At 44.1% G+C, this 21,671-nt stretch overlaps 1 protein-coding gene across 4 annotated transcripts in view; it reads right to left on the reverse strand.

Moving 5' to 3' along the window:
- The window catches only part of RUNX1 (RUNX family transcription factor 1), a 175,555-nt gene that overhangs the window by 83,601 nt on the left and 70,283 nt on the right, over positions 1–21,671 (reverse strand). For 3 of the 4 annotated variants that reach the window (XM_072846225.1, XM_072846190.1, XM_072846183.1), the window contains exon 2: positions 10,019–10,143. The exons of the other annotated variant lie outside the window; for it this stretch is intronic. In XM_072846225.1, the coding sequence (XP_072702326.1) occupies positions 10,019–10,106 (88 nt within the window). In that variant the 5' untranslated portion in view covers positions 10,107–10,143. The remainder of the gene's footprint in view (positions 1–10,018; positions 10,144–21,671) is intronic. 4 annotated transcript variants of the gene reach the window in all.

A 21,671-nucleotide genomic window follows, 5' to 3' on the forward strand; every position in this document is an offset into this window, starting at 1 on the left:
TAATGAAACATTGCACAGAGAAAAGGAGCAGCTGGTAAATAAAAGACAAGATTCTCCTTATTTCCTGCAGTGATCTCTCACACACTATGAAAAATGCGTATTTCATCCCAGCATGTAAAGTGCACATATGATGCCACCAAGAATGAGCTGTGAGATGGCCAGCAAGATACAGGGGAAATGTGGCCAGGACTACACAGGTGTAGTGTGTCTAACTTCCCTCCGTTTCAGGGAGGGGGAACTGCCTAAACCCCTCCAGGGATCTCGTCTTTGATCTCTGTTAACTGATACAAGGTTATTCACTCTGGAAGCCAGGAAACTGGCTGCAGCTCAGTTTATGCAAAGCAGAGAGGTTGTGAGGAAAGATGAAATAACACATATTCATTCAATATCTTTTGCTTGGGCATCTTATTACTTGTGACCCAAGTTTACTACTGAAAAAGTTCCCAAAGACCCTCTACCCTCTTTAGGACCTCTAGGTGATAACGGTGGTCAAAAGCCTGTCTCGTTCTTCCTGGGCAGAAGCCATGAGCCTTTTTCTTTTCAAATACGGCAGATGAATCCATGCTCTTGTCACTCAAAATATTTTGGGAGGCAGACGTGACTCCTGTTCTCAGGGTGTGGGAATGCTTTGCCTGGATATTCGGCATGTTATCAGAGACATGGATGGCCAGGGCATGGACCTACATAAGAAGGGAGCTACCTTTTACCATTTCACCTCCCTCATCATTCAGAAACTGCAAGCCAGAGAGCTGTGTCTCCCTTGACTCAAACTATCAACTGGTGGCAGCAATGGGCAGGGAGTAGGGGACACACCTGGGGAAGGACAACTTTCAGGAGAGGCTAAACTGTGAATTTGCATCCAGCGTTAACCCCAGCTTTGCAGGCCCATGGCTGCAGGTCCTCTTAGGCTTTTGCTGGGTGAAGGAATGAGTCAAACCAACAGCCAAAGGAGGAGCTCAGACCGGGCAGAGTCCCAAAAGGATGGGTGGTGAAACGTGATTCGGCTGACTCTTCCTACCGGCAGGGATGCGATCTCAATGCCCAGCACCGCAGTGCGCCCAACCGCATGACCAATGCAGCACCTCACCAGTGCCGCCACCCCTGGAGACATTTCTCCACGGCACCCTTCCTCCCCATTTCCTCAAGCGGGAGATTTAATAATCATGAAGTTACTGCAGCAGCAGCCTGTGTTGATGCCCCCCCTCCTTTATATCCCACTTAGGCCAGCTCAGATTTGCTGGGAGGTTCGTTAAGGGTCAAAGCCAAGGCTAGGCTCATTTCTTGTGCATTCCTGCTGCGGGTGTGCGTCAGTGTGCAGGTGTGTGGTGTCTGCTTGCTGCTAGCGCCCAGAGCCAGGGCCCGCAGAGCCAGGCGCAGGGCAGCGGGTGCCTCTCTCCTCCTCTACTTCACAAGAAGCATCCCAATCTGGCTTTAAAAATACTTGCTAGAATATCACCAGTGAGACTGTTTTCTCCTTGGTCTTACACAGCTGTTGATAAACTTGTGGGTAGGAGTGGAGACTGGGTTAAAGTTTCCACTGCAAAAACACCTTTCGGCGGTTTGTCTTGCGTACGCTCCCCATACCTGTGCACCAGACGTGTGAAATGCATCACTGTGCAGTTAGGATGCAATGCATTTTGCTTTCCTCAAAGTGGAATTTGGGTACTTGGTGCATGAAAAGCAGGGATAGGCTATCTGGAGGTGCAGAAGCAGAGGGGTCATGTCTAGAGCCGAGGGAGCATCCAGTCTTACTTTCCCAGCACTCAAAGCCCAGGGAGAGCAATGGGTTTAGTCCTGGCCACTGTGTTACTGGCTATATATCAGTGAATGAGAGAGATTACAGAGAAGGGCAACTACAGTGATTAAAGATGTGGAAGGAGCTGCCTATAAGGAAAGATTAAAGGAATTAAATACATACATATAATTTGGGGCAAAAGGGAAGCCAAGGGGACAGCGTGACTGCGGTTTACAAGTACATGAAAGTCAACTATGAAGAGGAAGGGGAGGGACTGTTTTCATTAGTTAAAAATGATAAGACAAGAAATAACAGATGCCAACTGAAGTAAAACGAGTTCAATTTTAAGAGCAGGGGCAACGTTGATCCTAAGATCAAATAGGCAGGAGAATATGCTCCCAGGGAAGCTGCAGATTCAACATCACTTGAACTTTTCAAGTCAGAGCTTGACAAGCACCTTGGAGGGGAAAGTTTAAGAAATAGTAGAAGCGAAGCCAAAAAGTGCCGGGATGTACAGCATGACCTAGAAGCCCAGATGATTTCGAGGCCATTCTAGAGGGCTGTGGAAAACAAACACACGCAAACACTCAGAGCTTTTGGATGATTTCTTTCTCCACACAGTTCAAAATTAAAAGGGGGGGGAGGGGAGGCTAAGTGAGGAAAATTAGTCATTTAATATGATTCTACTGTGGCTAATCCCTAGAGGAGAAGTCAATTACTTGAAATACTTGGGAGTATGGGGTGGAGAAGGGAATGGAAATTTTTGAAAAGCTGCCATCTGGTATAAGTACTTTCTGGTTTGGAGACTCAAAAAATACGCATTGTGTGCCATTATACTATGCTCATTACACGCAGATAACATCACCCACACCTAGTATTTTCTGTGGCATTTTATGTACTCAGGTTCACATCATAACAACCTCCAGCACTAATTGTAACATTTGGGCTTTTGATCTTCTGCTCTGGTAGGAATACTACATATGCCTTGTACCAGCAATGGGGCAAAAAAATAAAAGAAAAAAGCCCAGCTACTTTGGTTCCAGGACATTTAAAAGGAGCCGTAAATCTGACCCACCTGGACAGCAGGGAACAACTCTGGCATAAGGAGGATTCTGCAGATGGCACAGAATTAATATAACTACTTTATTCCCCGCTCCAGCCCCTCCGAGGGCGAGAGCATGCCGGCGGAGCAGGAACTGCAGCTCAGCTGTCAGCCAGCCCTGAGTGCTCCGGACAGCTCAGGTCATATTGGAGAAGCCCTGATGATATTTTGATGTATGCTAGGAGCTGTGCAGGTAGATTTCCCTCCTGTGCCCCAGACTTTGCTCCTGGAGTTAGCGGTGACTGACCAGAGATTCAGGTCACTGAACGTACTCAGTCTAGGAAAAAGAATTCACTATAGCCATGGTGCTAACAGGCAAAATGTAAGGGTAGCATTCACACTGCATCTCATCCAAATTACTTGGTATGGGTTTGCCTTTCTCAGGGTTGGTTTGCTTGGTTTTCGGTCAAAATTAAGTACAAATTATAAATGGTTGCAAAAGTTCCTATAGGGTCATAAGCAGGAGATTGAAAGCCTCGGTGTATTCTTGGGACAAAGCGCCTTCCCTAGGCACCCCCTTAGCACTTTACTGCTGACCTGGGAAGTTCTGGGACATCATCCGTGGCCTCTTGACTGGGAGGCTCTCACTCTGCCAGTAAAAAAACCTCCATTACAGGGGAGTTTTGTGACATAAGCATTGTTTTTCAGCAAATAAATAAGAGATATCAAGACTTTGTACAGAAGCCTAAATCACTGCTAACTTTGGCCCAAAGTTGAGACAGTGAAATTAAGACAGAGAGATTTTTAAATCCCAAAATGTCCTTCCATTATCCCTCTACATAAGGGATTAGTTGTTCAGGTCAACAAGATGCGGAGATGCTTTGATCCTAAGGAAAAGGAGCTCCTCACAGCATAACAGAAAGGAAGAAAGGCGGTTTCCAGAGGAGGCTCCCTCCCTCCCTCCCAGCCTTGCCAGAAGGAAAGTTGTAGTCTTGCAACACTTCGGACTGGAGTTAACAGCTAGGAGAAATAAGGATGCTAATTGCATCCTTTTTCTTCTTCCTACGTTACTTTCACCATTTAGAAACTGTGACAGACTAGAATGATGAAACAGGAAGTGTTCAGAAGAAAATGATGATGTTATTCCCAGCATGACATTGTGATGCTCGTATCAGCAGGTGATATTATTAGGAAAGGCACTCAGTGAAGGGATGGCTTCTCTGCTCTTCCTGTTCCTTCCTGCCCTTCATCTCCTGTTTTTAAGGGTCAGGAGGGTTTTATTTCTCTCTCCCTGTTTCCCCTTGTTCCATCACCCATTCAAGGGTGATGGGGTAAATGCTGGTACCTTGTTCATTGCCCATGTGAGAGTGCCCCACGCAGTGAGTTTGCAGAGCATTTCCAGTAGCTGCCCAACAAACTGGCAGCAAAGGAACAACCGGGGTCTCTTTCCCAGGGAGGCTGTAGAGGGGATGCAGCGAGAAGCTATTGCAGCTCAAGCTTCAGGTTTAATTTGACTGGATGAGACAGAAACTGCCTTTCAGTCTCGAATCCAGTTTGCTGCTTCAAATACAGCACATGGTGTGAAATAGAGCCAGTTTACTTTGATATTTTTGCAGCCCTCCAGGAAAGGCAGGCAGTACCCTTGCTGTGTGAGCCCCAGTAGGAGTTTCTGTGGTTAGAGAGGGATTCTCTGGGGGACAGATGCTGCCGTCCTGACCCAGAGAGCTCCTTTACCCAGAGCTAACATGAAAACTCTCCCAGCGTGAATCTCAGAGCGATTAGGAGTAGTAAATCCCAGATACCTCGTTTCTGTAGGAGGTACAGATGGAGATTTGGCTAGAAGCTGTTCCTTGCCCTGAACTAGGCTTCTCCCAGCATCTGTCTCGGACAACAGGGCTGGTCTCAGCTACATGAGGCCCTGTGAGTGCCTTCAGCTGGCAACTGAGCCTGTTCCACATCTGTCTGCTCTCCACTGGCCAGCACACTTTGTATTTAACCCTCCTCGGCACAGCAATGACTTCATGCACATAGAAATGACTTCATGCAGAAAAGGATTTTGCTTCTGAGCTGTTAGGGGGATCATGCTTGGGACTTTCACTGCAACATCCCTTGATCGAACCGGGGATGGAGGAAGAAAAGCCTGACTGAGATGTGAAGGCGCTATTAACCACGCTCCGCACCACTAATGCATTCTCACAGCCACAGACAAAGCCACAAGTTAATTTCCTAAATTGTTTCTTCTCCACTTAACATCCCACCTGCACCTGACTCTGCCTGTGCTTAGCAGGTCTGAGCCTGGGTATGCCGGTGCCAGCCCCATGCCAGCCGCCCTGTACCCAGCAGGGAGCAGCCTCCCTGTAGAAGCCAGCTCATCAGCTGTGGGATGTGTGGCCTAGCAATTAGAAAAGTTTCAGGAAGATGTGTTGTCAAACTCTCTAGATATAGACTTTAAACACAGTAATATAAAGAGAAGAATATTTGGATAATTTTGATCCTGATTAATAACAAAAACTCCAGCTACAAAACCACTTACTTCTAAGGCAGCACCAGCATTTGCAACATTGACACATATAATCTTCTGCTGAACTTCCCCAGTAAGACGCATCTGCAATTTTAGGTTGAGCATGTGCATACGGGACAAGGCCTAGGAAAGAGCAGGATGTACTAGGGCTAGTCTTATCTCTGTGTAAGGCTGTAATTCTTCTTTTGGTTTGATAATAAGAATTTGCTAGAAAAATCTAGTACAGGTGTGTGTGTGTGACATACTTTACGTAGGATGCGCACACCCAGTGTTGTAAGACCTCTCCGTGTTAATGATGTTTCAGTATCAGCTGCTCAGGACTGTATGTAGATGCTGAATGTTACTTGCTTTTAGTGATTCTGTAGTGAGAGGACCTGATGCTCAGCTGTTCTCATTGGCACACAAAGCCTGTGCTGACCAACTGACGGTGATGCCTGTGTATAATAGATGAAACTCTGTCTTGGGATCTTTCTGTGTATGTCTTCCCTGGGGGTGTGTAAATGACAGGTACAGCTAGATATATTGCCCTTCATTAAAATCTTACATGACTAATCCCACAGTGGCACCAGCAGGGGAAGCAGGAGGTCTGAGGCCAGATTCTGCACTCCTTTCAAAACGTGCCCTCCCCAGAGCCGAAAAGCACCAAAATCACTCAGGAGGTTTATTCTTTGTGATACTCTTTGTGGCATGTTGCTTTCCCCTGGGTTTTATTTTTGTTAGTCTAAGGACAAGTATATTTTCCAAATTGTTTCATTCCTTTTTATATATTTTTTTCAGTGTTACTTTCTTTTGGTACAATTACAGTTCAACCCATAAAACTGTTTTACAATTTGATTATTTTAGGGGACTTCCACATTCTGATTATTTTAGGGGACTCCTAAGATGATGCAAATTTTTGCAGGAACCATCTGTGTCAGTCGGTTAAACAAGGACTTTCCAAGACATTCATGTCCAGGACAGGCTATTCTGAGCTCTTATGTTTTGCCCTTCCACAGGCCAGTTGGAGGATCTTCTGGTGGCACTGGACCTATCCTCAAAGCCCCAAGGATAACTCAAAACAGGTCTGGATACCCTAGCACAGCAGTACTAGAGATGGGCTCGTTTTTAATTTGTAGGAAAGACAGCTCATTCTTTAGTCTCAGCATCACTCTCAGTGCCACTCTCTGTCTCGGTGTCACTCTCATTGAGACTGAAGAATTATCTGCCTTTTCAGCATTTTCTCTGTTTAAACTGCGGCACTTCCTTCAGCTCTCTGTAGCCTAAATCCTCATTTAACTCTAGTGTAAATTTCTGCTTTAAAAAGTAGCCTCCAGGCAAGGTATGACAGTACACCTCTGCTCAGACTGGTGGGCCCACACCAGTTCACACTGGGCAAACCCTGGTCCATGTCCAGCGTCGATCGATACTACGCCAAGTCTTCACTCTGCATGGGCACATTTTGTGGGACACAGGAGGTTCACAGCGTTTGCGGGGACAGGGCAAAATGACTTGTAGGGGAAAAAACGATCACCCCTCTGCCGGTGAGGGCATGAGAGGTGGGGCGAGGCTTCCTGGAGAAGTCATGGGGCTGCCTCCCTGCAAGTCCTAGGACGTGGCTGGACTGATCTCTTGCGTGGTCTGGCGGGCGGCCCTGGAGCAGACTGCTGCTCCCACGGAGGCAGGAGCTGGCATTTCCAGGGCTGTCAGTCTGGCATTCCTCACCACCGGTAATTGGACTTAAAACACGGGTAAATAATTGCTACAAAAGTGTTACTTTGTTTTAATGGAAATCATCGCTACTCCTCTGGGGTGGTTTTTTTCTTAACCGTTTTTAATTTACCAGGTATGGCACCTACAGCCTTTGATCTCAACCACAGATCTCCCTCAGGTCATAATGAGGTGCAACTTCGTATCAAAGGCTCCGCTCCCGTTTGTCCAAGATGGGATCGTTGTGCCAGCGAGGGAACGGAGCGTGGTCCCGAGGGAGAGCCAGATCCCCCCGCACCCCGGGTGGGGATGCTGAGGCAGCCTGCCGTCCTTGCCTCTTCCTCTCTGACGCCTCCTTGTCCCCAGACAGTGATGCTGGGCTTGGACCACCTTAGGGCTGTCCTCCCGTGGCCTGGAAGTGCCATCTAGTAGGGCTTAACAGAACCCGATGCCTCCCATCTCCCCCAAGCTACAAAGTCCTCCAGGAGCCTGCTTCTCTGCTTACTCAATTCTAGCTGCGAGGCCCTGATTTGTGTCAGGGTAGGTGAGAAGAAAAGCTGTAATTCCAGACCTTTAACTTCAGTCTTGCTACAAATCTGCCCTGAAATATACCCTAACCTTATAGAATATTCAAGAGCACGAAATATTCTTGGCAGCAAGTCATAATAAATGGCTCCCTGAATACCAACTACAATACACAACTCTTTTAAAAGGAAATTTGCTGTAGAGGGAACAAAGCTTAGCAAGATTAGCTCAAGATCATATTCGTCTACTGCTTTCCAGTTACAGATGTTGCACATGATACCCAGTGGCACAATGTGCCATCTATAAATTGGCAAGTTCGTTTTAAAAGACAACAGGACATTTTAATCTGTTTTCCTCTAGCTCTTTTGCACAATTATGAAATTAGGGATGTAAATGCCTTAGTTTTAGCTTTGTTAGGCAACAGACATATGTAGCAATAGGTTTTAGCCTTTCTTAGCCAACACAAAGCATTCTTGCATGATTTTTAGGTGTGAATTATCACCACTAAATCAAATCTACACAGGACAATATTAAACAAAGGTAGTTGCTCATTTGGTTTATGCACTACATAAACCATCTCTTGTGACAGCCACTTAACACTCTGTCTACAGTATCTTCAGCGTCTTACAGAGCGAGAATTACGTGCATCTGTTAAAAATGGAATCTAAAATACAACTAATGTTTCTAACTTGACACTCACATTTGCCCTGGGTAACCAGCTCTAGGTGGCCCTTCCTGAGCAGAGGGGCTGGACCAGATGTCCTCCAGAGGTCCCTTCCAACCTCAACCCTTCTGCGATTCTGTGATCCTTCTGTAAATTGCTGCTTATTCCATGCTCTTAAGCGAGCATGAAATTAAGAGGCTTATTTCTCAGATGCTATGAAAAAGATAACCACCAAGAATCCCCGTACCTTACAAAGTAGAAAGCATCCCACAAACACCAACATTTATTCTAGGCATGGGTCATAATAAGCTGGACAGGTCAGAAAAATAATGTCTCAATGTTTTCCCTGCTTTTGAAAAGCCTAATAAATCACCTAGCCGCGCGGCAGGCTTTTTCAACACTTGCACTGTGCGTGAAGCTCTGTGAAAGCAAACCAGCGAAAGGCCAGACTTGACTTGTCCCAGGGGCATGGCACACGGCTGCTCCTCCGGCAGTCACAGCCTGCGCACCACCTCTTAGCACTGGGATGGTAAGTCCTCAGTGTCAGGCTTTATCTAGCACTTAGGTATATTGCAAAATGATTCAATGCCGTCTTCCCAAGTGCTCTGCAACAGAAACAAGTGGTGATCCCCTCAATTTGGCATTGATTTAGGATCAGTGGAATTCAGAGTTCTAGGGGTTCATGGACTATAAAGCAGAAGTAAATTTGTCCCCTCGTCTAACTGCAAACAGAATCTTTGCTGCAGTTAATGTTAACAGCACCCTTTGAGGAAGGTGCCGTAAAGACTTGCTAAAACATGGGGTGGGAGAGGAAGAGTGAAGGAATCTTCGAGTGGGAATGAAAAGTAATAGATCTTCCTTTCTTCATTTCCAACTTTCATCCTTTCTTCTTCATTGGGTCTTTTAAAATCAAAACCATAAAAATATTTAAAATTTTGCTATAAAACCCTTTTGCACACAAATATCAATTTGTTTAGCTCAGTAAATATTTAGCAGAAAAAGAGTCACTAAGAACAAAGTTAGCCCCAGGATTATAGAAAAGACACAAATTTCACAAATATTAAAAAAAGTATGAAGTCTTTCTCTCTGGCACACTGTTTGTGCAAGAGGTACCAGTGATGCTGGAAAAGGCAGTCTTATTCTCGACAGATACACAGCAAAATGGACCCTGGCAGGGTCTATATAATTTTTTAATGTTTTGTTAAAATTCCTCTTATTTTATCTAAAATACCCTTGTGATAAAAAGTTATCTTATCTTTGACACTCTGATGGGAAAATTTTTACTCCATTGTCATTTTTGAGGGATTAAAAACTCATCAAGCATATAGGCTGAGCCTTTAGTTTGTGTAAAAAAGCATCACTAGTGATCATAACCCTGGGACTCAAATCAATTGACAACGACCATTTGCACTACCTGGTCCTCCGTGATCACTTTGCTATTGCAAAGTTGCAAACCATTGAACACTAAGTGCCATCGGATGGACATCACCTTCCACCGCCACACTCAGCAGCACAATTCCCTCTGCCTTTGGTGGCACCCCCATCCCAAGCATTTGAAATAAAAACTATATTGAAGTATTTCCTCTGAAGAAACTGATTCAGTTAAAAAGGCTTGCAACACACTTAACAGACTAGTGAAAGCCCCCATACGTATTCAACTGTCTCGTGGAAGTTAATGCACATACATGCACACAGTGAGAGATTTCCTTATTTTGCTCCAACAGAAATTATATTACTTTAAAGAGTTTTTTCCACCCAATACTTTCTATTACTTTACAATCAAGATTTCTATTTCATGACAATGCAAAGAAAAACTTTTTAAAAGGAAGATAAAGAAATCTTTACCAAAAAAGCCAGTGGCTGCTCTGTTTTTCTTCATCAGGTACATGGTCCAGGATAGAGGAGAAGACATACCAAACTGCCCGTGGTTCATGGTTAAGTTTATATGATAGCCAGGCAGTGGCCAGACACTGCAAAAGACCAGCAGAAACTAAACAAGATGAGGGGAGAGCTCTTCCTTTTCACTCCACTCTTTCTCTGCCCTAGAGATCATTATTTAACATGAGCAAATTGAAAAATGACATGCAGCCATACTTAGTACGTGTTTTTTTTCCTTCCACTAACCAAACTCACATGAGACTTCCCATCTTTCTCTCTCTCCTCTCCCTCCCTCTCTCTCTTTTTTTTTTTTTTTTTTTGCCTCAGGCATTTATAGGCTAGTAATTTTCATTTAGCTTCTCAGATGATTTTTCTCTGCCCAATTAGAGTGGAAGTGGATGAAGATTTAAGTTCAGAGTTTTGCTGTTAGAAACCAGGTTGGGATTGTTCCTGTTGTTTTGGCTGATGCACTGTTTCAAAGGTGCAAGGGTCTACTACCAGTAAATAGAGTAATGATACGGATAATGATTCTTTCTGCAGACTTCCTCTGCTTGGAGTATTTTATAGTCACTAACACCAGACAGTGGTATCATGAGAATGCCTCTGACTCTGAAGAGGAGAATTTTTTTTCCAGTAGATACACAGGACAGTTTAAGCCCAACCTCTTTCACCCTGTATGTGGGAATAATTCCAGTGACATCCCTGGGATGGGAATTTTGTATGAGAAATGGTAACAGAAGTTGGCCACTGTGTTCTGATAAATCTGTAAATATGAGCCAGTAGCTGCAAAACTTGAAATTTCTTCTGTAGGCAAAGTGATATACATCTCAGTTCTCTGGCGTTTAAGAGGAAATAATCCTTCCTAGAAGTGTACAACTGTACAAGTGCTATATGTGTATAAGAGCCTGTCACCTTTGTCACCAAGTGTGAAATTCAGCAATTTCATAGGAATTCACAGATGAATAGATATAAGGATGAATGGAGGAAAGGATTGATAGACAGGTAGAGAGGTTTTCAAAAGAGTTAAACCAGGCTCCAAAGTTTAGGCCAGCTGTTCTGCAAAGCATGCCGAAATGCTGCAGTCACTGAAAGAGTGCAAAAGGCAGTTGGAGGACAACCAGAAGCTAGCTTGCAATGGAGATTTACAGAGCATCTCTTGTACCACAGCAGTGTAAAACCCCTGTGCAATTAGTGGCCCACACGGGGATCTTCCCCCTCTCTTTTTTTTTAATTTAAGGAGGGGAGTGTTGGCTAGGATACCAAATGTGTTCCCTGTACTTTTTCACCTCATCTTTTGTGATCCATTTCTCCTCCTAGAAAATGGAGAGATGGTCACAGACAGTGATAAGAAGAAACAAAATCAACTAGGAGCGGTTGTATCTGGGTAGACAAAAATAAATGTTGCCAAATGCATAGCTGATATGGGTTTTTTTGTTTGTTTTCTTTGTTTGTGTTTCCAGATTCCAGGATGGGATGTTTCTAATGAAATCAGGAAATGCATGTGGAAACAAAAGGCTGTGAGATTTACTGGGGATTTGCTGCTGGCCAAATTTCACATTTCAAGTAGAGACCACTGTTAGGATTTTAAATACTATATTCTATAAAAATGCTAAAATCTCACTTGTCAGCATATGGCCACAAACCTATAGGCCCTACAAACACTTCAACACATGCAACGTTGCCTATGAGGAAAATTGCGCGTGTGCTTAAGCTATTCCAGGAACGGCTGAAGCTGTCAGGCCATGAGATCAGGTTCCAATTCCCGTGGAATCACAGGAACTCTTGCACCACAGCTGGTATAAAAGGGACAATGAAATAAAATGTACTTCTGGGAAAGGCTAATTCAGAAACTGTTTGGGGCTGTTTGGCTGTTGTTCTTGTACTGAACAGGAAAACAAGAAGTGGTTTTCCTTTCTTTTGAACTTTGTCTTAACACTGCCTGAGTAAAGGAGAGACCTGCAGAAGAAACATACTCCTTTTCCCAAGGAAAAGACCAGAAAGAGGAAAAAAAAGGAAAACCCAACAGAAAGCCCAGTGACATGAAATGAAACAGTACAATCTCTACCACTCTAGCAACTCTTACACAATCCTGGGTTATGACATTATTCAACTGCCACGGGAGGACTGCGAGAGACCTCAGGCAAATGTTTCATCAACTGCACGGCAAGATGTTTCCTGGGCTTTGCCGACAGTGGTTCGGCGGAGATGCAATAGTCCCTCTGTTACAGGGCAGATAAAGTACCCCCCACTAGCTGCTATCTTCAGATGCTAACTCTACAGAAAACGTTCCTTCTTTCCATCCCTCCATATAGTGTTAGGTTTGAGCTTTTGAAATGTACAGACCTTTAGTCCTCGGCTCTCTCATGTTTTTTTTTTATTATCAGTTTTCACCTTCCTTTTCCTATTGCTTGTTGCCCATCTATCAGAGTGTGAGCACCTTGTGGCCATTTACATAAAGATAAAGAATGATAAGGCTATGCAAGATACATGTATGTTGACACCAGAGAGGACGGATCTCCAGGGAAAACTAAACTGCAGACCCAGGATGGATTTGGGTTTCATACTTTTCTTCTGTATTATAATACCCTAGTTGACAGAGAATTGAAGAGATTGCAAAAGACTTTCTTTACCACTTATTTTAGTTTGATTATTTTGGGATTCTAGGAAAAAGCTATCAGTCCTTTCAGATGAATGCTTTTTACTCACAGTGTGTGTGTTCAACAGTGCAAAGACGGTCAAATGAACATGCAAGTGAAACCCCAGCTACATTTTTGTTGCATCAACCGCACTCACTGTCCCACTAGCCAGTTTTCAGCTGTATGCTACAGTGTTAGCCTGGAGGTGGTAGGGGGCAGAGAGGAGGTTATGAGAGCCAAGAAAAGAGGTATTCTTAATTTGTACATATCTACTGCAAGCAGTAAGATCTGACCCAATACTTATTTAAGGAAGACATACATTTCGGCAAGGCATTAGCTTAAAAAATAGAAGTCTGTTTTTTCTGGAGGTGATAAAGACCTGAAACTCTCATGAACTTTCAGTGAAGCTATTGGTGTTCAGATCATCTGGAAGCCAGGGCTGTGATAACTTTTTAACCTCAGTAACCTGGAGCATTGCACAAATTTTAAGATTAGTCCTTGGGAAGCTTTATAATCTGTTTTGTAAAGCAAGAGTAAACATCAGTCTGAAATAAAATGGAAGTAGCTGGGAACACTGTGCCATTTGATGGCGTCCCGTTAGCAGGTAATATGAAAAATGAAAGCAGATTAAATGGCTTCTGTTTTCAGACTGAAGGGACGTTAGCTATACAGCTTTCCAAAAACTGTAAAAATTGCCCTGTTAACAAAAGCAGGTTTCCCGAAGTTATGTAGCATTTTGTCTTCTTATATATTGCTCTTTACATCCCCACACATACTGCAGGACACCTGTCCAAACCAGCTTCATGTGAACAATAAAACCTTTACTTCACTGAATATGCAAGACAGGAACACTGAAATGACTGGGTTCCCACACGCATCCCTTTATGCACCTTGCAATGCTTTGCTAAACTTATATTTCTTGAACACAAGGGTCTGGGCTCCCTATAGAAACGATGGGCTTCTGTGGCCTGTGCTATACAAAAAAACATGCAAGGAAATGAATGTAATCTGGTGTTCCTTTCCCGTCTCAACATCCAGCCTCTGTCAATCTTTTTTTTAAGACTGTGCAGAGATATTACTCAATAAAGCACAGAGAGTTTCACTTTATGAACAGAAGTATTTTTAGGGTTCTCTGAACTGAGCTAAATGACTGACATATTTTAAAAAAGCATAACACAGACCAAAAAAACCCAAAGAGGCAAGTAAGAATGAAACAGGATGGAGCACACGTCCTGTTTTCGACATGCAACACCATCTTTAACTAGCTTTGAAGCACTACATCCTCTTTGCAGAGCGTTTAGCAACCCCCTTCTGAAGCAGGTTGTTTTTCTGGAAGTGGGATGTCACGGGCATTTGCCCGTGTCTCTGAGGGGGTTGCCAAGCTTGTGGATGAGGGTGGATTTCACTGAAAAATACACATGGCTACTGGGGAAATTCAAATGCCAGGACTTTTTTGGATAAGGGATAATATTTATGTGCACATTCACCATGCTGAAGCTGGATGTGTTCTCCAGTGAAACCAAACTCTGTGAGACGTTCAGAACAACAGCTAAAATTTCATTTGTCTTGGAGCTGCTTACTAGACATTTGAAAGCAATCAAAAGCATGTTTATCCATTTGGTTTTTTTGACATAAGCTGTCCTTCCATCACTGCCTCCTTTAAATAAAGTCAAAGAGTTGTGAAATGATTACTTTTAGAAAAAGATGGAGCCTTGGCAACCTGGGAATACGTTTGCTGACTTGCCGCTCTGGGGGCACAGCCGTCGGGCAGCTGCCTCCCCCTGCCAGCGTTGCCCACTGCCTCACTCGGCGGCTGTCTCAGAGGAGGTACCAGCGCACACTTTACGCAGCGCTCGGGGTTTTTCTGCCTTGCGTGGCCATCCCCGTGCTGAGCTCTGCTGCAGGTTTGCAGGCTCAGGGAAGCACAAGGTCTCAGGTCGATGCTGGCCAAGAGAGGGAGCTTTGCGATGACCTGGCCAAGCAACGATGCCAACCCAGCTAGCCTGTGCCATAGCCAAATGCCAACTCTCTGTCCACCCCGAGTGCCAGGGTCTCTGCCCTGCTGTGTCTGCAGCAGCTGTATCTGCATTGATGAGCTGTTTCCATCTCTCTCTCCTCTGCTGAGAGCTACCCCAGGCTGTAATTACATGGCCACATGGAAGAGGTGAGACTGCCCGTTACCTCCCCCACCCCGAGCCACCCACCCGCGCACTTTAGACAAAACTTCAGTTCATTACGGGAGACTTTCTCAGTCAGACTCAGCCGGAATCACTGCAGAACCGACACATTTTCTGTCAGCTCAGTTTCCCTCCTCTCCCTGGCCTTCTACCAGCACAGAAGCTAGCCCACGGACTCAGACTGGTGTAGACTAACCTGGTTTGAAATACAGGACTGGAAACAACGTCGGGCACATGTGCCACAGTACAGCTAAAATGCTAAAATGCCAAATGAAACCACACTTAGAAGCCTGGCAGAGCTGTTCCCATGCAGATTTCAACACGCCACCAACATCTCTGTTACCATCTTGAAGACCTTGCGCCTCTTGGTTGCTCAAGGTTTGCCAAGAGACCTGGCACAGGTCTAGCTGGGAGCTCATGTCCTGTCTGAGCGTGATACTTCAGAAAGTTTTCCTCCTATGTGGGGCTTCAAACCTTCCAACCTTCCCCGTGGGTAGGGGGCTTGCTTGGGTGGCCAGGATGAGCCATACCTAGGAGGTGAAGGTTGCACAGCGCTAGCCGCCAAGCGGCTGGCTCTCCCAGCTTCTCCTGTTGGAGCGGGTCCCGTCCAGGAATAGCTGAGTACAACTGGAGCAGCGACAGGACTGGGGCCTCCCACATCCAGGCAGAGTTGCAGAGGCAGTCTCTAGTTTGACCTGACATCCCACCCCAGAAGCTGAAGGAAGTTTTCCAGTCAAAACCAGTACATATGTTTTTGTGAAAAGCTTGAGTTTTGATGAACAGACATTTTCTGACAAAAAAAAGTGTGTGTGTGTGTAAAATTACCTATTATTTCTCACCTTAGCCAGAGGGACAGATGTGATCTGGGAAGCCAAAGAAGCGCCATCAGAGAGGGCCCTGACAAGTATGGGTCATGAATTTGAATCATTTATTAGACTTCTCCAGTGCCAGGCAGCTGCCTGGAAAGCACCAGACCCGGGACCTCTGTATCTGAACCCTGCAAAGCCAGAATTCCTACAGGCCACGCAGACAAGGAAAAGCAGGCACCACAGATACACCATGACTCATTAGCTTTTGGAGCAAAATCTTTCCCAGACCTCCATTTAGCAATCTGTCAGGCCTCAAGCACTGTTAGAGATTTGGTGAGTAGTTTAAAGGTAGGACTAAAATCCCCAGGAAGCAAACCACGGTGTCTGTGTAGTCCCTGCTGCAATGACGTGCAGCCTGAACCCACCGCGTGCTGAAGCATTTGGGTAGTGGTAGCACCCCAGCGCTACAGACATGTTGCTGTATCCTCCCCTCCAGCATGCAACCCAACTGGAGCTCCCTGGCTATGGTGATGGAGAGGACAAACCCCAGAAAATCCAGGCTGGGCATGGGGTTGCTCTTTGCCCCCACTCCAATCCTTCCCACAGTTCCTGGCAGAAGGAAGAGGGAGCAGAGAACAGTGGGAGGGAGAAGAGCAAGGGCCATCTTTCACAGACTCGGATGGGACACTTTTGCTTGTGGCCAAGCTGAACCAAGAACATCACGCTTTTTCCAGATGTGAAGGGACAGCCACAACAAATACTGTCAGCTTTCCATTACCTCAGGGCACGCTCCTACCCTGCAGAGCAGGGACCGCAACACAGCCTGCCCAGCCTCACTGGTGGTGGCACTGATGGGATAACCTTCCAACCTTCACTCTAACAAGACCTGCTTGAGCCCTCCAGACCCTACTCTGTGAAGCTTTGCCACCACAAGAAGAGAGGAAATCAGAAGCCCAAGCCAAATCCCACCTCACAGTCACCTCTCCACCTTCACTGATTTATTCACCCATGTAGCATCTCCAACAGACCAAGGCATGAAGAAAGCAGAAAGCTTCATGATGATGATGTCCCACTAAGGCTATGTTTCCCTTCAGCATGCCAGGGGAGAGTCCCAGGCGAAAATCTATAACAGAGAGTGACAGGAGGTGCACAAAGTCTGAGCAGGTCCCTTGGTGAAGCCATAGAAGGACACAGAAGGTCCTTTCTGCCCTTCTCACGCTGCTCTGCTCACTAGTCTCTCAGAGCCATGCCTGCCATTATTCCCATTTGGAGGTTGTTGTACCTCTGAAGAAGGGAAGGTTTATCGCTCAGGCTTCTTAATAGCTGTAGCCATTACAGACTGCTGGTGCCTTTGCTTTGGGAGGCAGCATCCTTCCCATTTTGTACCCTCCACCACTCTTTTGGTTCCTGTTGCCTGCCCAATAATGTTGATTAGGCTTCAGGGCAGAAGCAGCATTTTGCACTTTCTTCTAAGACAGGATTTCAATTGCGGAGAAAACTCAACCTTGCTTTCTTTAATAATTCACATGGCAGTATTGTGTGGATACTCTTAACTGCTACTTAAAAGTAATTAATTGATTTTCTGACATATCAGTTAACAATGTATTGCACTGACATGAAGTTGTGATTCTGCTGTTGATTGGCCTGGATGACTAGATGCATCATACTCAGTTCAGGAGCTGAGCTTAAAAGACTCTAAATATATTCTGCTATAAAAGGAAAGGCATTTTACATGTAGTGTTGTCTAAAACTTGAATCCATATGCTGCCTCCAATGCTGTCAGAGTAAAGTATTTCATTGTTATTTACAGTAGACCGATAGTATTTAAATTTAGAACATCCGGTAGGTATGAAAACACAATTTCTGTCAGCTGGAGACAATAGCACATGTTGAACTGCAGAAGGAACGGAGTCTGCAGAAGGGCTTTATATGCATATATATAGCCAAACTGGGAGAGGTCGCTGGAGCATCTCCTTTCTCCACACTAAGTTGCCTACCCTGTTTGAAACCCAGGAGCACTACAGACGTATATACGGATGAGTCTGAAGCAGGAAGACAAAAAGACAGAACCTCTTTCTGGAGATTAACGGTGGTTTATACAGCTTTTTATCTTTCCAGTAAGTCACCAGTTCTAATAAACTGCAGGGCTGGGTGGCAACAGCAGGTTAAATCAATGACTGTGGTCAAAATGTTCAAACCGGCCATATTCTGTTAGATAACTAAATAAAAGAAGACCAGCTTTTTCTGGCTTTAATGACATTATCTGAGAAACTTATGAGCATTTATTATGTTCCACAACCACAAATTCAGAAATCTACTGTTTAATTACTTAGGCTTGAAAGCTCTGACCTGGATAGATAGTGCGTGGGGGACACTACTGGAAATATTTTCATTCATTATAAAGGATATGAGCTTACTTGCTTGTGATCTCTGCTTTGATATAGGTAATCCCACCACAGATAACTTAGAAGGTCAAATCCCTAACTTTTATGTGTTCAGAATACTTCACATGTTGAACAGTGTTTTGCTTCTGTTCTCAAAGAGACTTTTTTCTCCTTCCTTCCCTTGCTATGAAACACCACAGAAACATAAGCTGGGGAACAGACCAATTCTCCTCTAAAAGTGTTCTTTTAATAGATATTTTATGGATATTTTATGTTAAAGTGTTTGTGGTGAGAAGTAAGTACTTTTATTGTATCAGCTGTAAAAACAGGGAAAAACCAAGAAGATTTCTGGTGCACAAACCCTTCTTCAGCTATTTATATCCATATTTACCTCAAGAAAGCCTGCCATTTTTATCTTTTGTGTGTCAAGAATGTGAGAACATTTCTTATACACACAGCCTTGTCACAAAATCTAGAAGCCGCTACAGGAAATTAACTTCACCAAGACCATCCTGTTTATGCAATTACAGCATTAGCTGACTTGACTCTGCGTACATGGCACAGAACAGAGTCCCACACTGTGAAACAATCTCCACCCTCAGAATTATTTGTCACCAATCCTCTCCTGAGATTTGGCCATTAAAAATACCTGCAACCCTCTTATGACTTATTTTAACTTCAGAAGAAGAGCGACAGAAGAATGGCAGCAGCAGATTCAGCAATGAGCATTTTGTGGGGTGGTTAGCTTCAGAATAAATGAGTTTTGAAAAAGAAGAGAGGTCGTGAATTATTAACGGTCCCCTCTGTAGTTAGGAGAAAGTGTCAAGATTTTGCTGAAGTCATGGATTGATTTTCTGACACAACAATTGAAAAGATGTGAAAGCAGCCACTTGGATGGTAGTGTCAGATATACAATCCATCAGTAAATGGGATTCCTCCTCTCACTTACCAGCACTGCTCATGCGCCATTGATTACGCCGTATTATTATATAGCCCACAGTCATGCTTACGGGGGAGAAAGAGTGAGAAAAGCAGGCATCGAATTGTAGGGTGGATGGATGAGTAAAAGAAAACAGACTAAAGAAATCCTGTTTTATAGAGCTGGATAAAATGTTATGGCCAAAATATTTTTTTGCCCACTGAAGTAATGCAGGTTTAGGCTAAAATGACATTTCATGAATTTATGCTGATTTTTTAACTTATTTTGCTCAAGGAGGAGTGAAAAATATAAAAATGAAATACTTTACAACTGTTTTCAGAATGCCATTTTTAATAAAATATTTTTACTGGAAATAATACTTTGCATTTAATTTTATTTTGAAATTGTTCTAAAAGCCTTGGCAGCTGAAACCATTACTCTTAGGGGGTTTTATTGTTTCTAGATTCATTTGCAAAGTAATTAGCCACAATTCTTAATGATTTGCTTTGACTCAACTCAAAATAGAGTATTTTCTGAGGTTTTCTACAATTACTGTTTTTTTTTATACACAGCTAGCACTGACAAAACAGCTACAGTCATTCTATCTAGAAACAATTCACCTTTCTGAAATCCCTGATTTTGTATGTCGCTCTGACCGTTCCTGTCGGCCACAACAAGGATGTTGGACACCACTGGTCTCATCCTTTCCAAGTGCCACTTTCTTCTCTCAAGTTATAAATGTAGATGTGGAAGAAACAGCATAAAATGAAGGGTTTCCTCACCAGCCTGACCAAAAGTCAGAATGAAAACCGAGCATCTTTCAAGCCTTTACCTCAGTTTAGTATTTCAAACCCCAAACTCACGGAAGGACACACAGAAATGTTATTACTCCAGACCAGCGTAGGTAGCAAAGGCCTGGGTGCTTTTCTATTATCTCACTTTTTATTGCAGATAAAAGGCATATTCCTTTCTAGAAGTGATTGTAGGCTCGGGAGAAGAGCAAGCCACCTTTAGCCTTTGTGTGACCGCCGCCCTCTCCCTACTCACAAATCACTTGCCCAAAGTGGGAAAATGAAATATATTTTCTGCTGGAGAGCTGGGGTGATAAGCCCCCATGTCAGCCTCTGGAGCCTGAAGCAGCAAGAAGGAAAAGTAGAATTCTATCCTTCACAGACTTTTGAGCATATTTTGCTGCAAGGCAGAAGGTGAAGAGATTATGGAAACACTGGAAATTTGCTGAATGATGTCAGATTTAAGGTAGCAGACAGCTTTCTGGAGTCGACGCATTCGTATTTGAATGACTGTGGTTTCATACGTGATTTCTTTTAAAAAACCTTATTATTTGTCATCTCGGTGATCTTCCGTTTTATGATTCAGTAACAGCCTGCAGTTACTAACTTTTAGTGGATACAGTGGGAATGATGATCCGTACTGGAGTCAGATGTCAATTTTTCAATGCAATATTTTTTTCACATGCTGATTTATCAGGTTGGATCTTTTCGTGACAAAAAGCACCTGCTTCAGACAAATTGCCTTGAAAATATTTTGAAAATAGTCTGAAATTTTGTTTTAATAGTTGACAGTCTGTTTCCTTATTTCTCGAGGGAAAAGAACACCTTCTGGTTTGAAATATTTTGAAACTAAGTTTGTGATGGTATTTTCTGTGGTTTAAGATTAAACACAGCACGTAAGTATGAGTGGCATTTTATATTTATTTTTGTTTTATGAAATATTCACTGGGAATTTTGTTTCAGTGGAAACTGTGTGCCTAGGCATGTGCGTGTGGAGGAAGATCTTTTCACCCAGCTGTGCCCTAAACACCTTGACTGCCTTTAGAATCGCGTTAAAATGGTTCCTGGCGTTAGATGGTGCAAACCACTGTCATAATTTGCCCTGAATTAGATTAGGTGAGAGCAGCAAGGAATAGCATCCCTTTGCTTATGCTGCCATTTTCCTTGAGGACTGATTACTGCTTTCCTTCCATCCAAAGAGTGTGAAGCAGAAAATTATACAAGGACATATATATGCTATACTAGTAGCATTTCAGCACTGCAGGCTTGGTGAAGAAGGATCCACAGATTTGTTGAGTTTGTTCACCAGCAACGGTGAGAAGAAAACCGAGGTGGCAGGACACTGTGGCTGGCGATGAGAAGGTGAGGCACCGCCTCTTGCAGCCAAGACCCCTGCCCGTGCCGGGGCGGCCGCCCTGGGAAGCTGTTTCTCAGCCCAGCCAAGCGCCGGGGTTCCCTCCTGCAAAGCCTCAAGCGGGGATGGTGCTGACCTCTTTGTGTACAAAGGGATTTGCAGAGCCAGGCGCTGGGACAGGGGTTTAAAACAATGGCGAGCTTATCTGCAACGCAGAACGCCAATGGCTTTAGCGCGGTTCTGATGGCAGATAAAAGCAAGGCAGAGTCTGGCAATAAAAGGTGATGTGAAGAGACGGTCAAGAAAAGTTTAGAGCACACGGGAAGGATTGATTAATGCCAATTTTACAAGGAAATCTGCTGTATAAGAGCAAGGCAACAATAGGTACCTTAGCACTGAGCGAAAGATGAGGAACCCAGTGCAGAAGTGTTCAAATTGTGTTGCTGAACTCCAGCAACAGTTTCACGTTGTGGGAAAGGCAGCCTGCTTTGTGTTTTTGTATGTTCCTGATGAGTTGCCTGTAGAACAGTATATTTGGTGGTCTCTGTTC

This window comes from Ciconia boyciana, chromosome 1, assembly GCF_034638445.1.
Source record: "Ciconia boyciana chromosome 1, ASM3463844v1, whole genome shotgun sequence".
NCBI lineage: Eukaryota > Metazoa > Chordata > Aves > Ciconiiformes > Ciconiidae > Ciconia > Ciconia boyciana.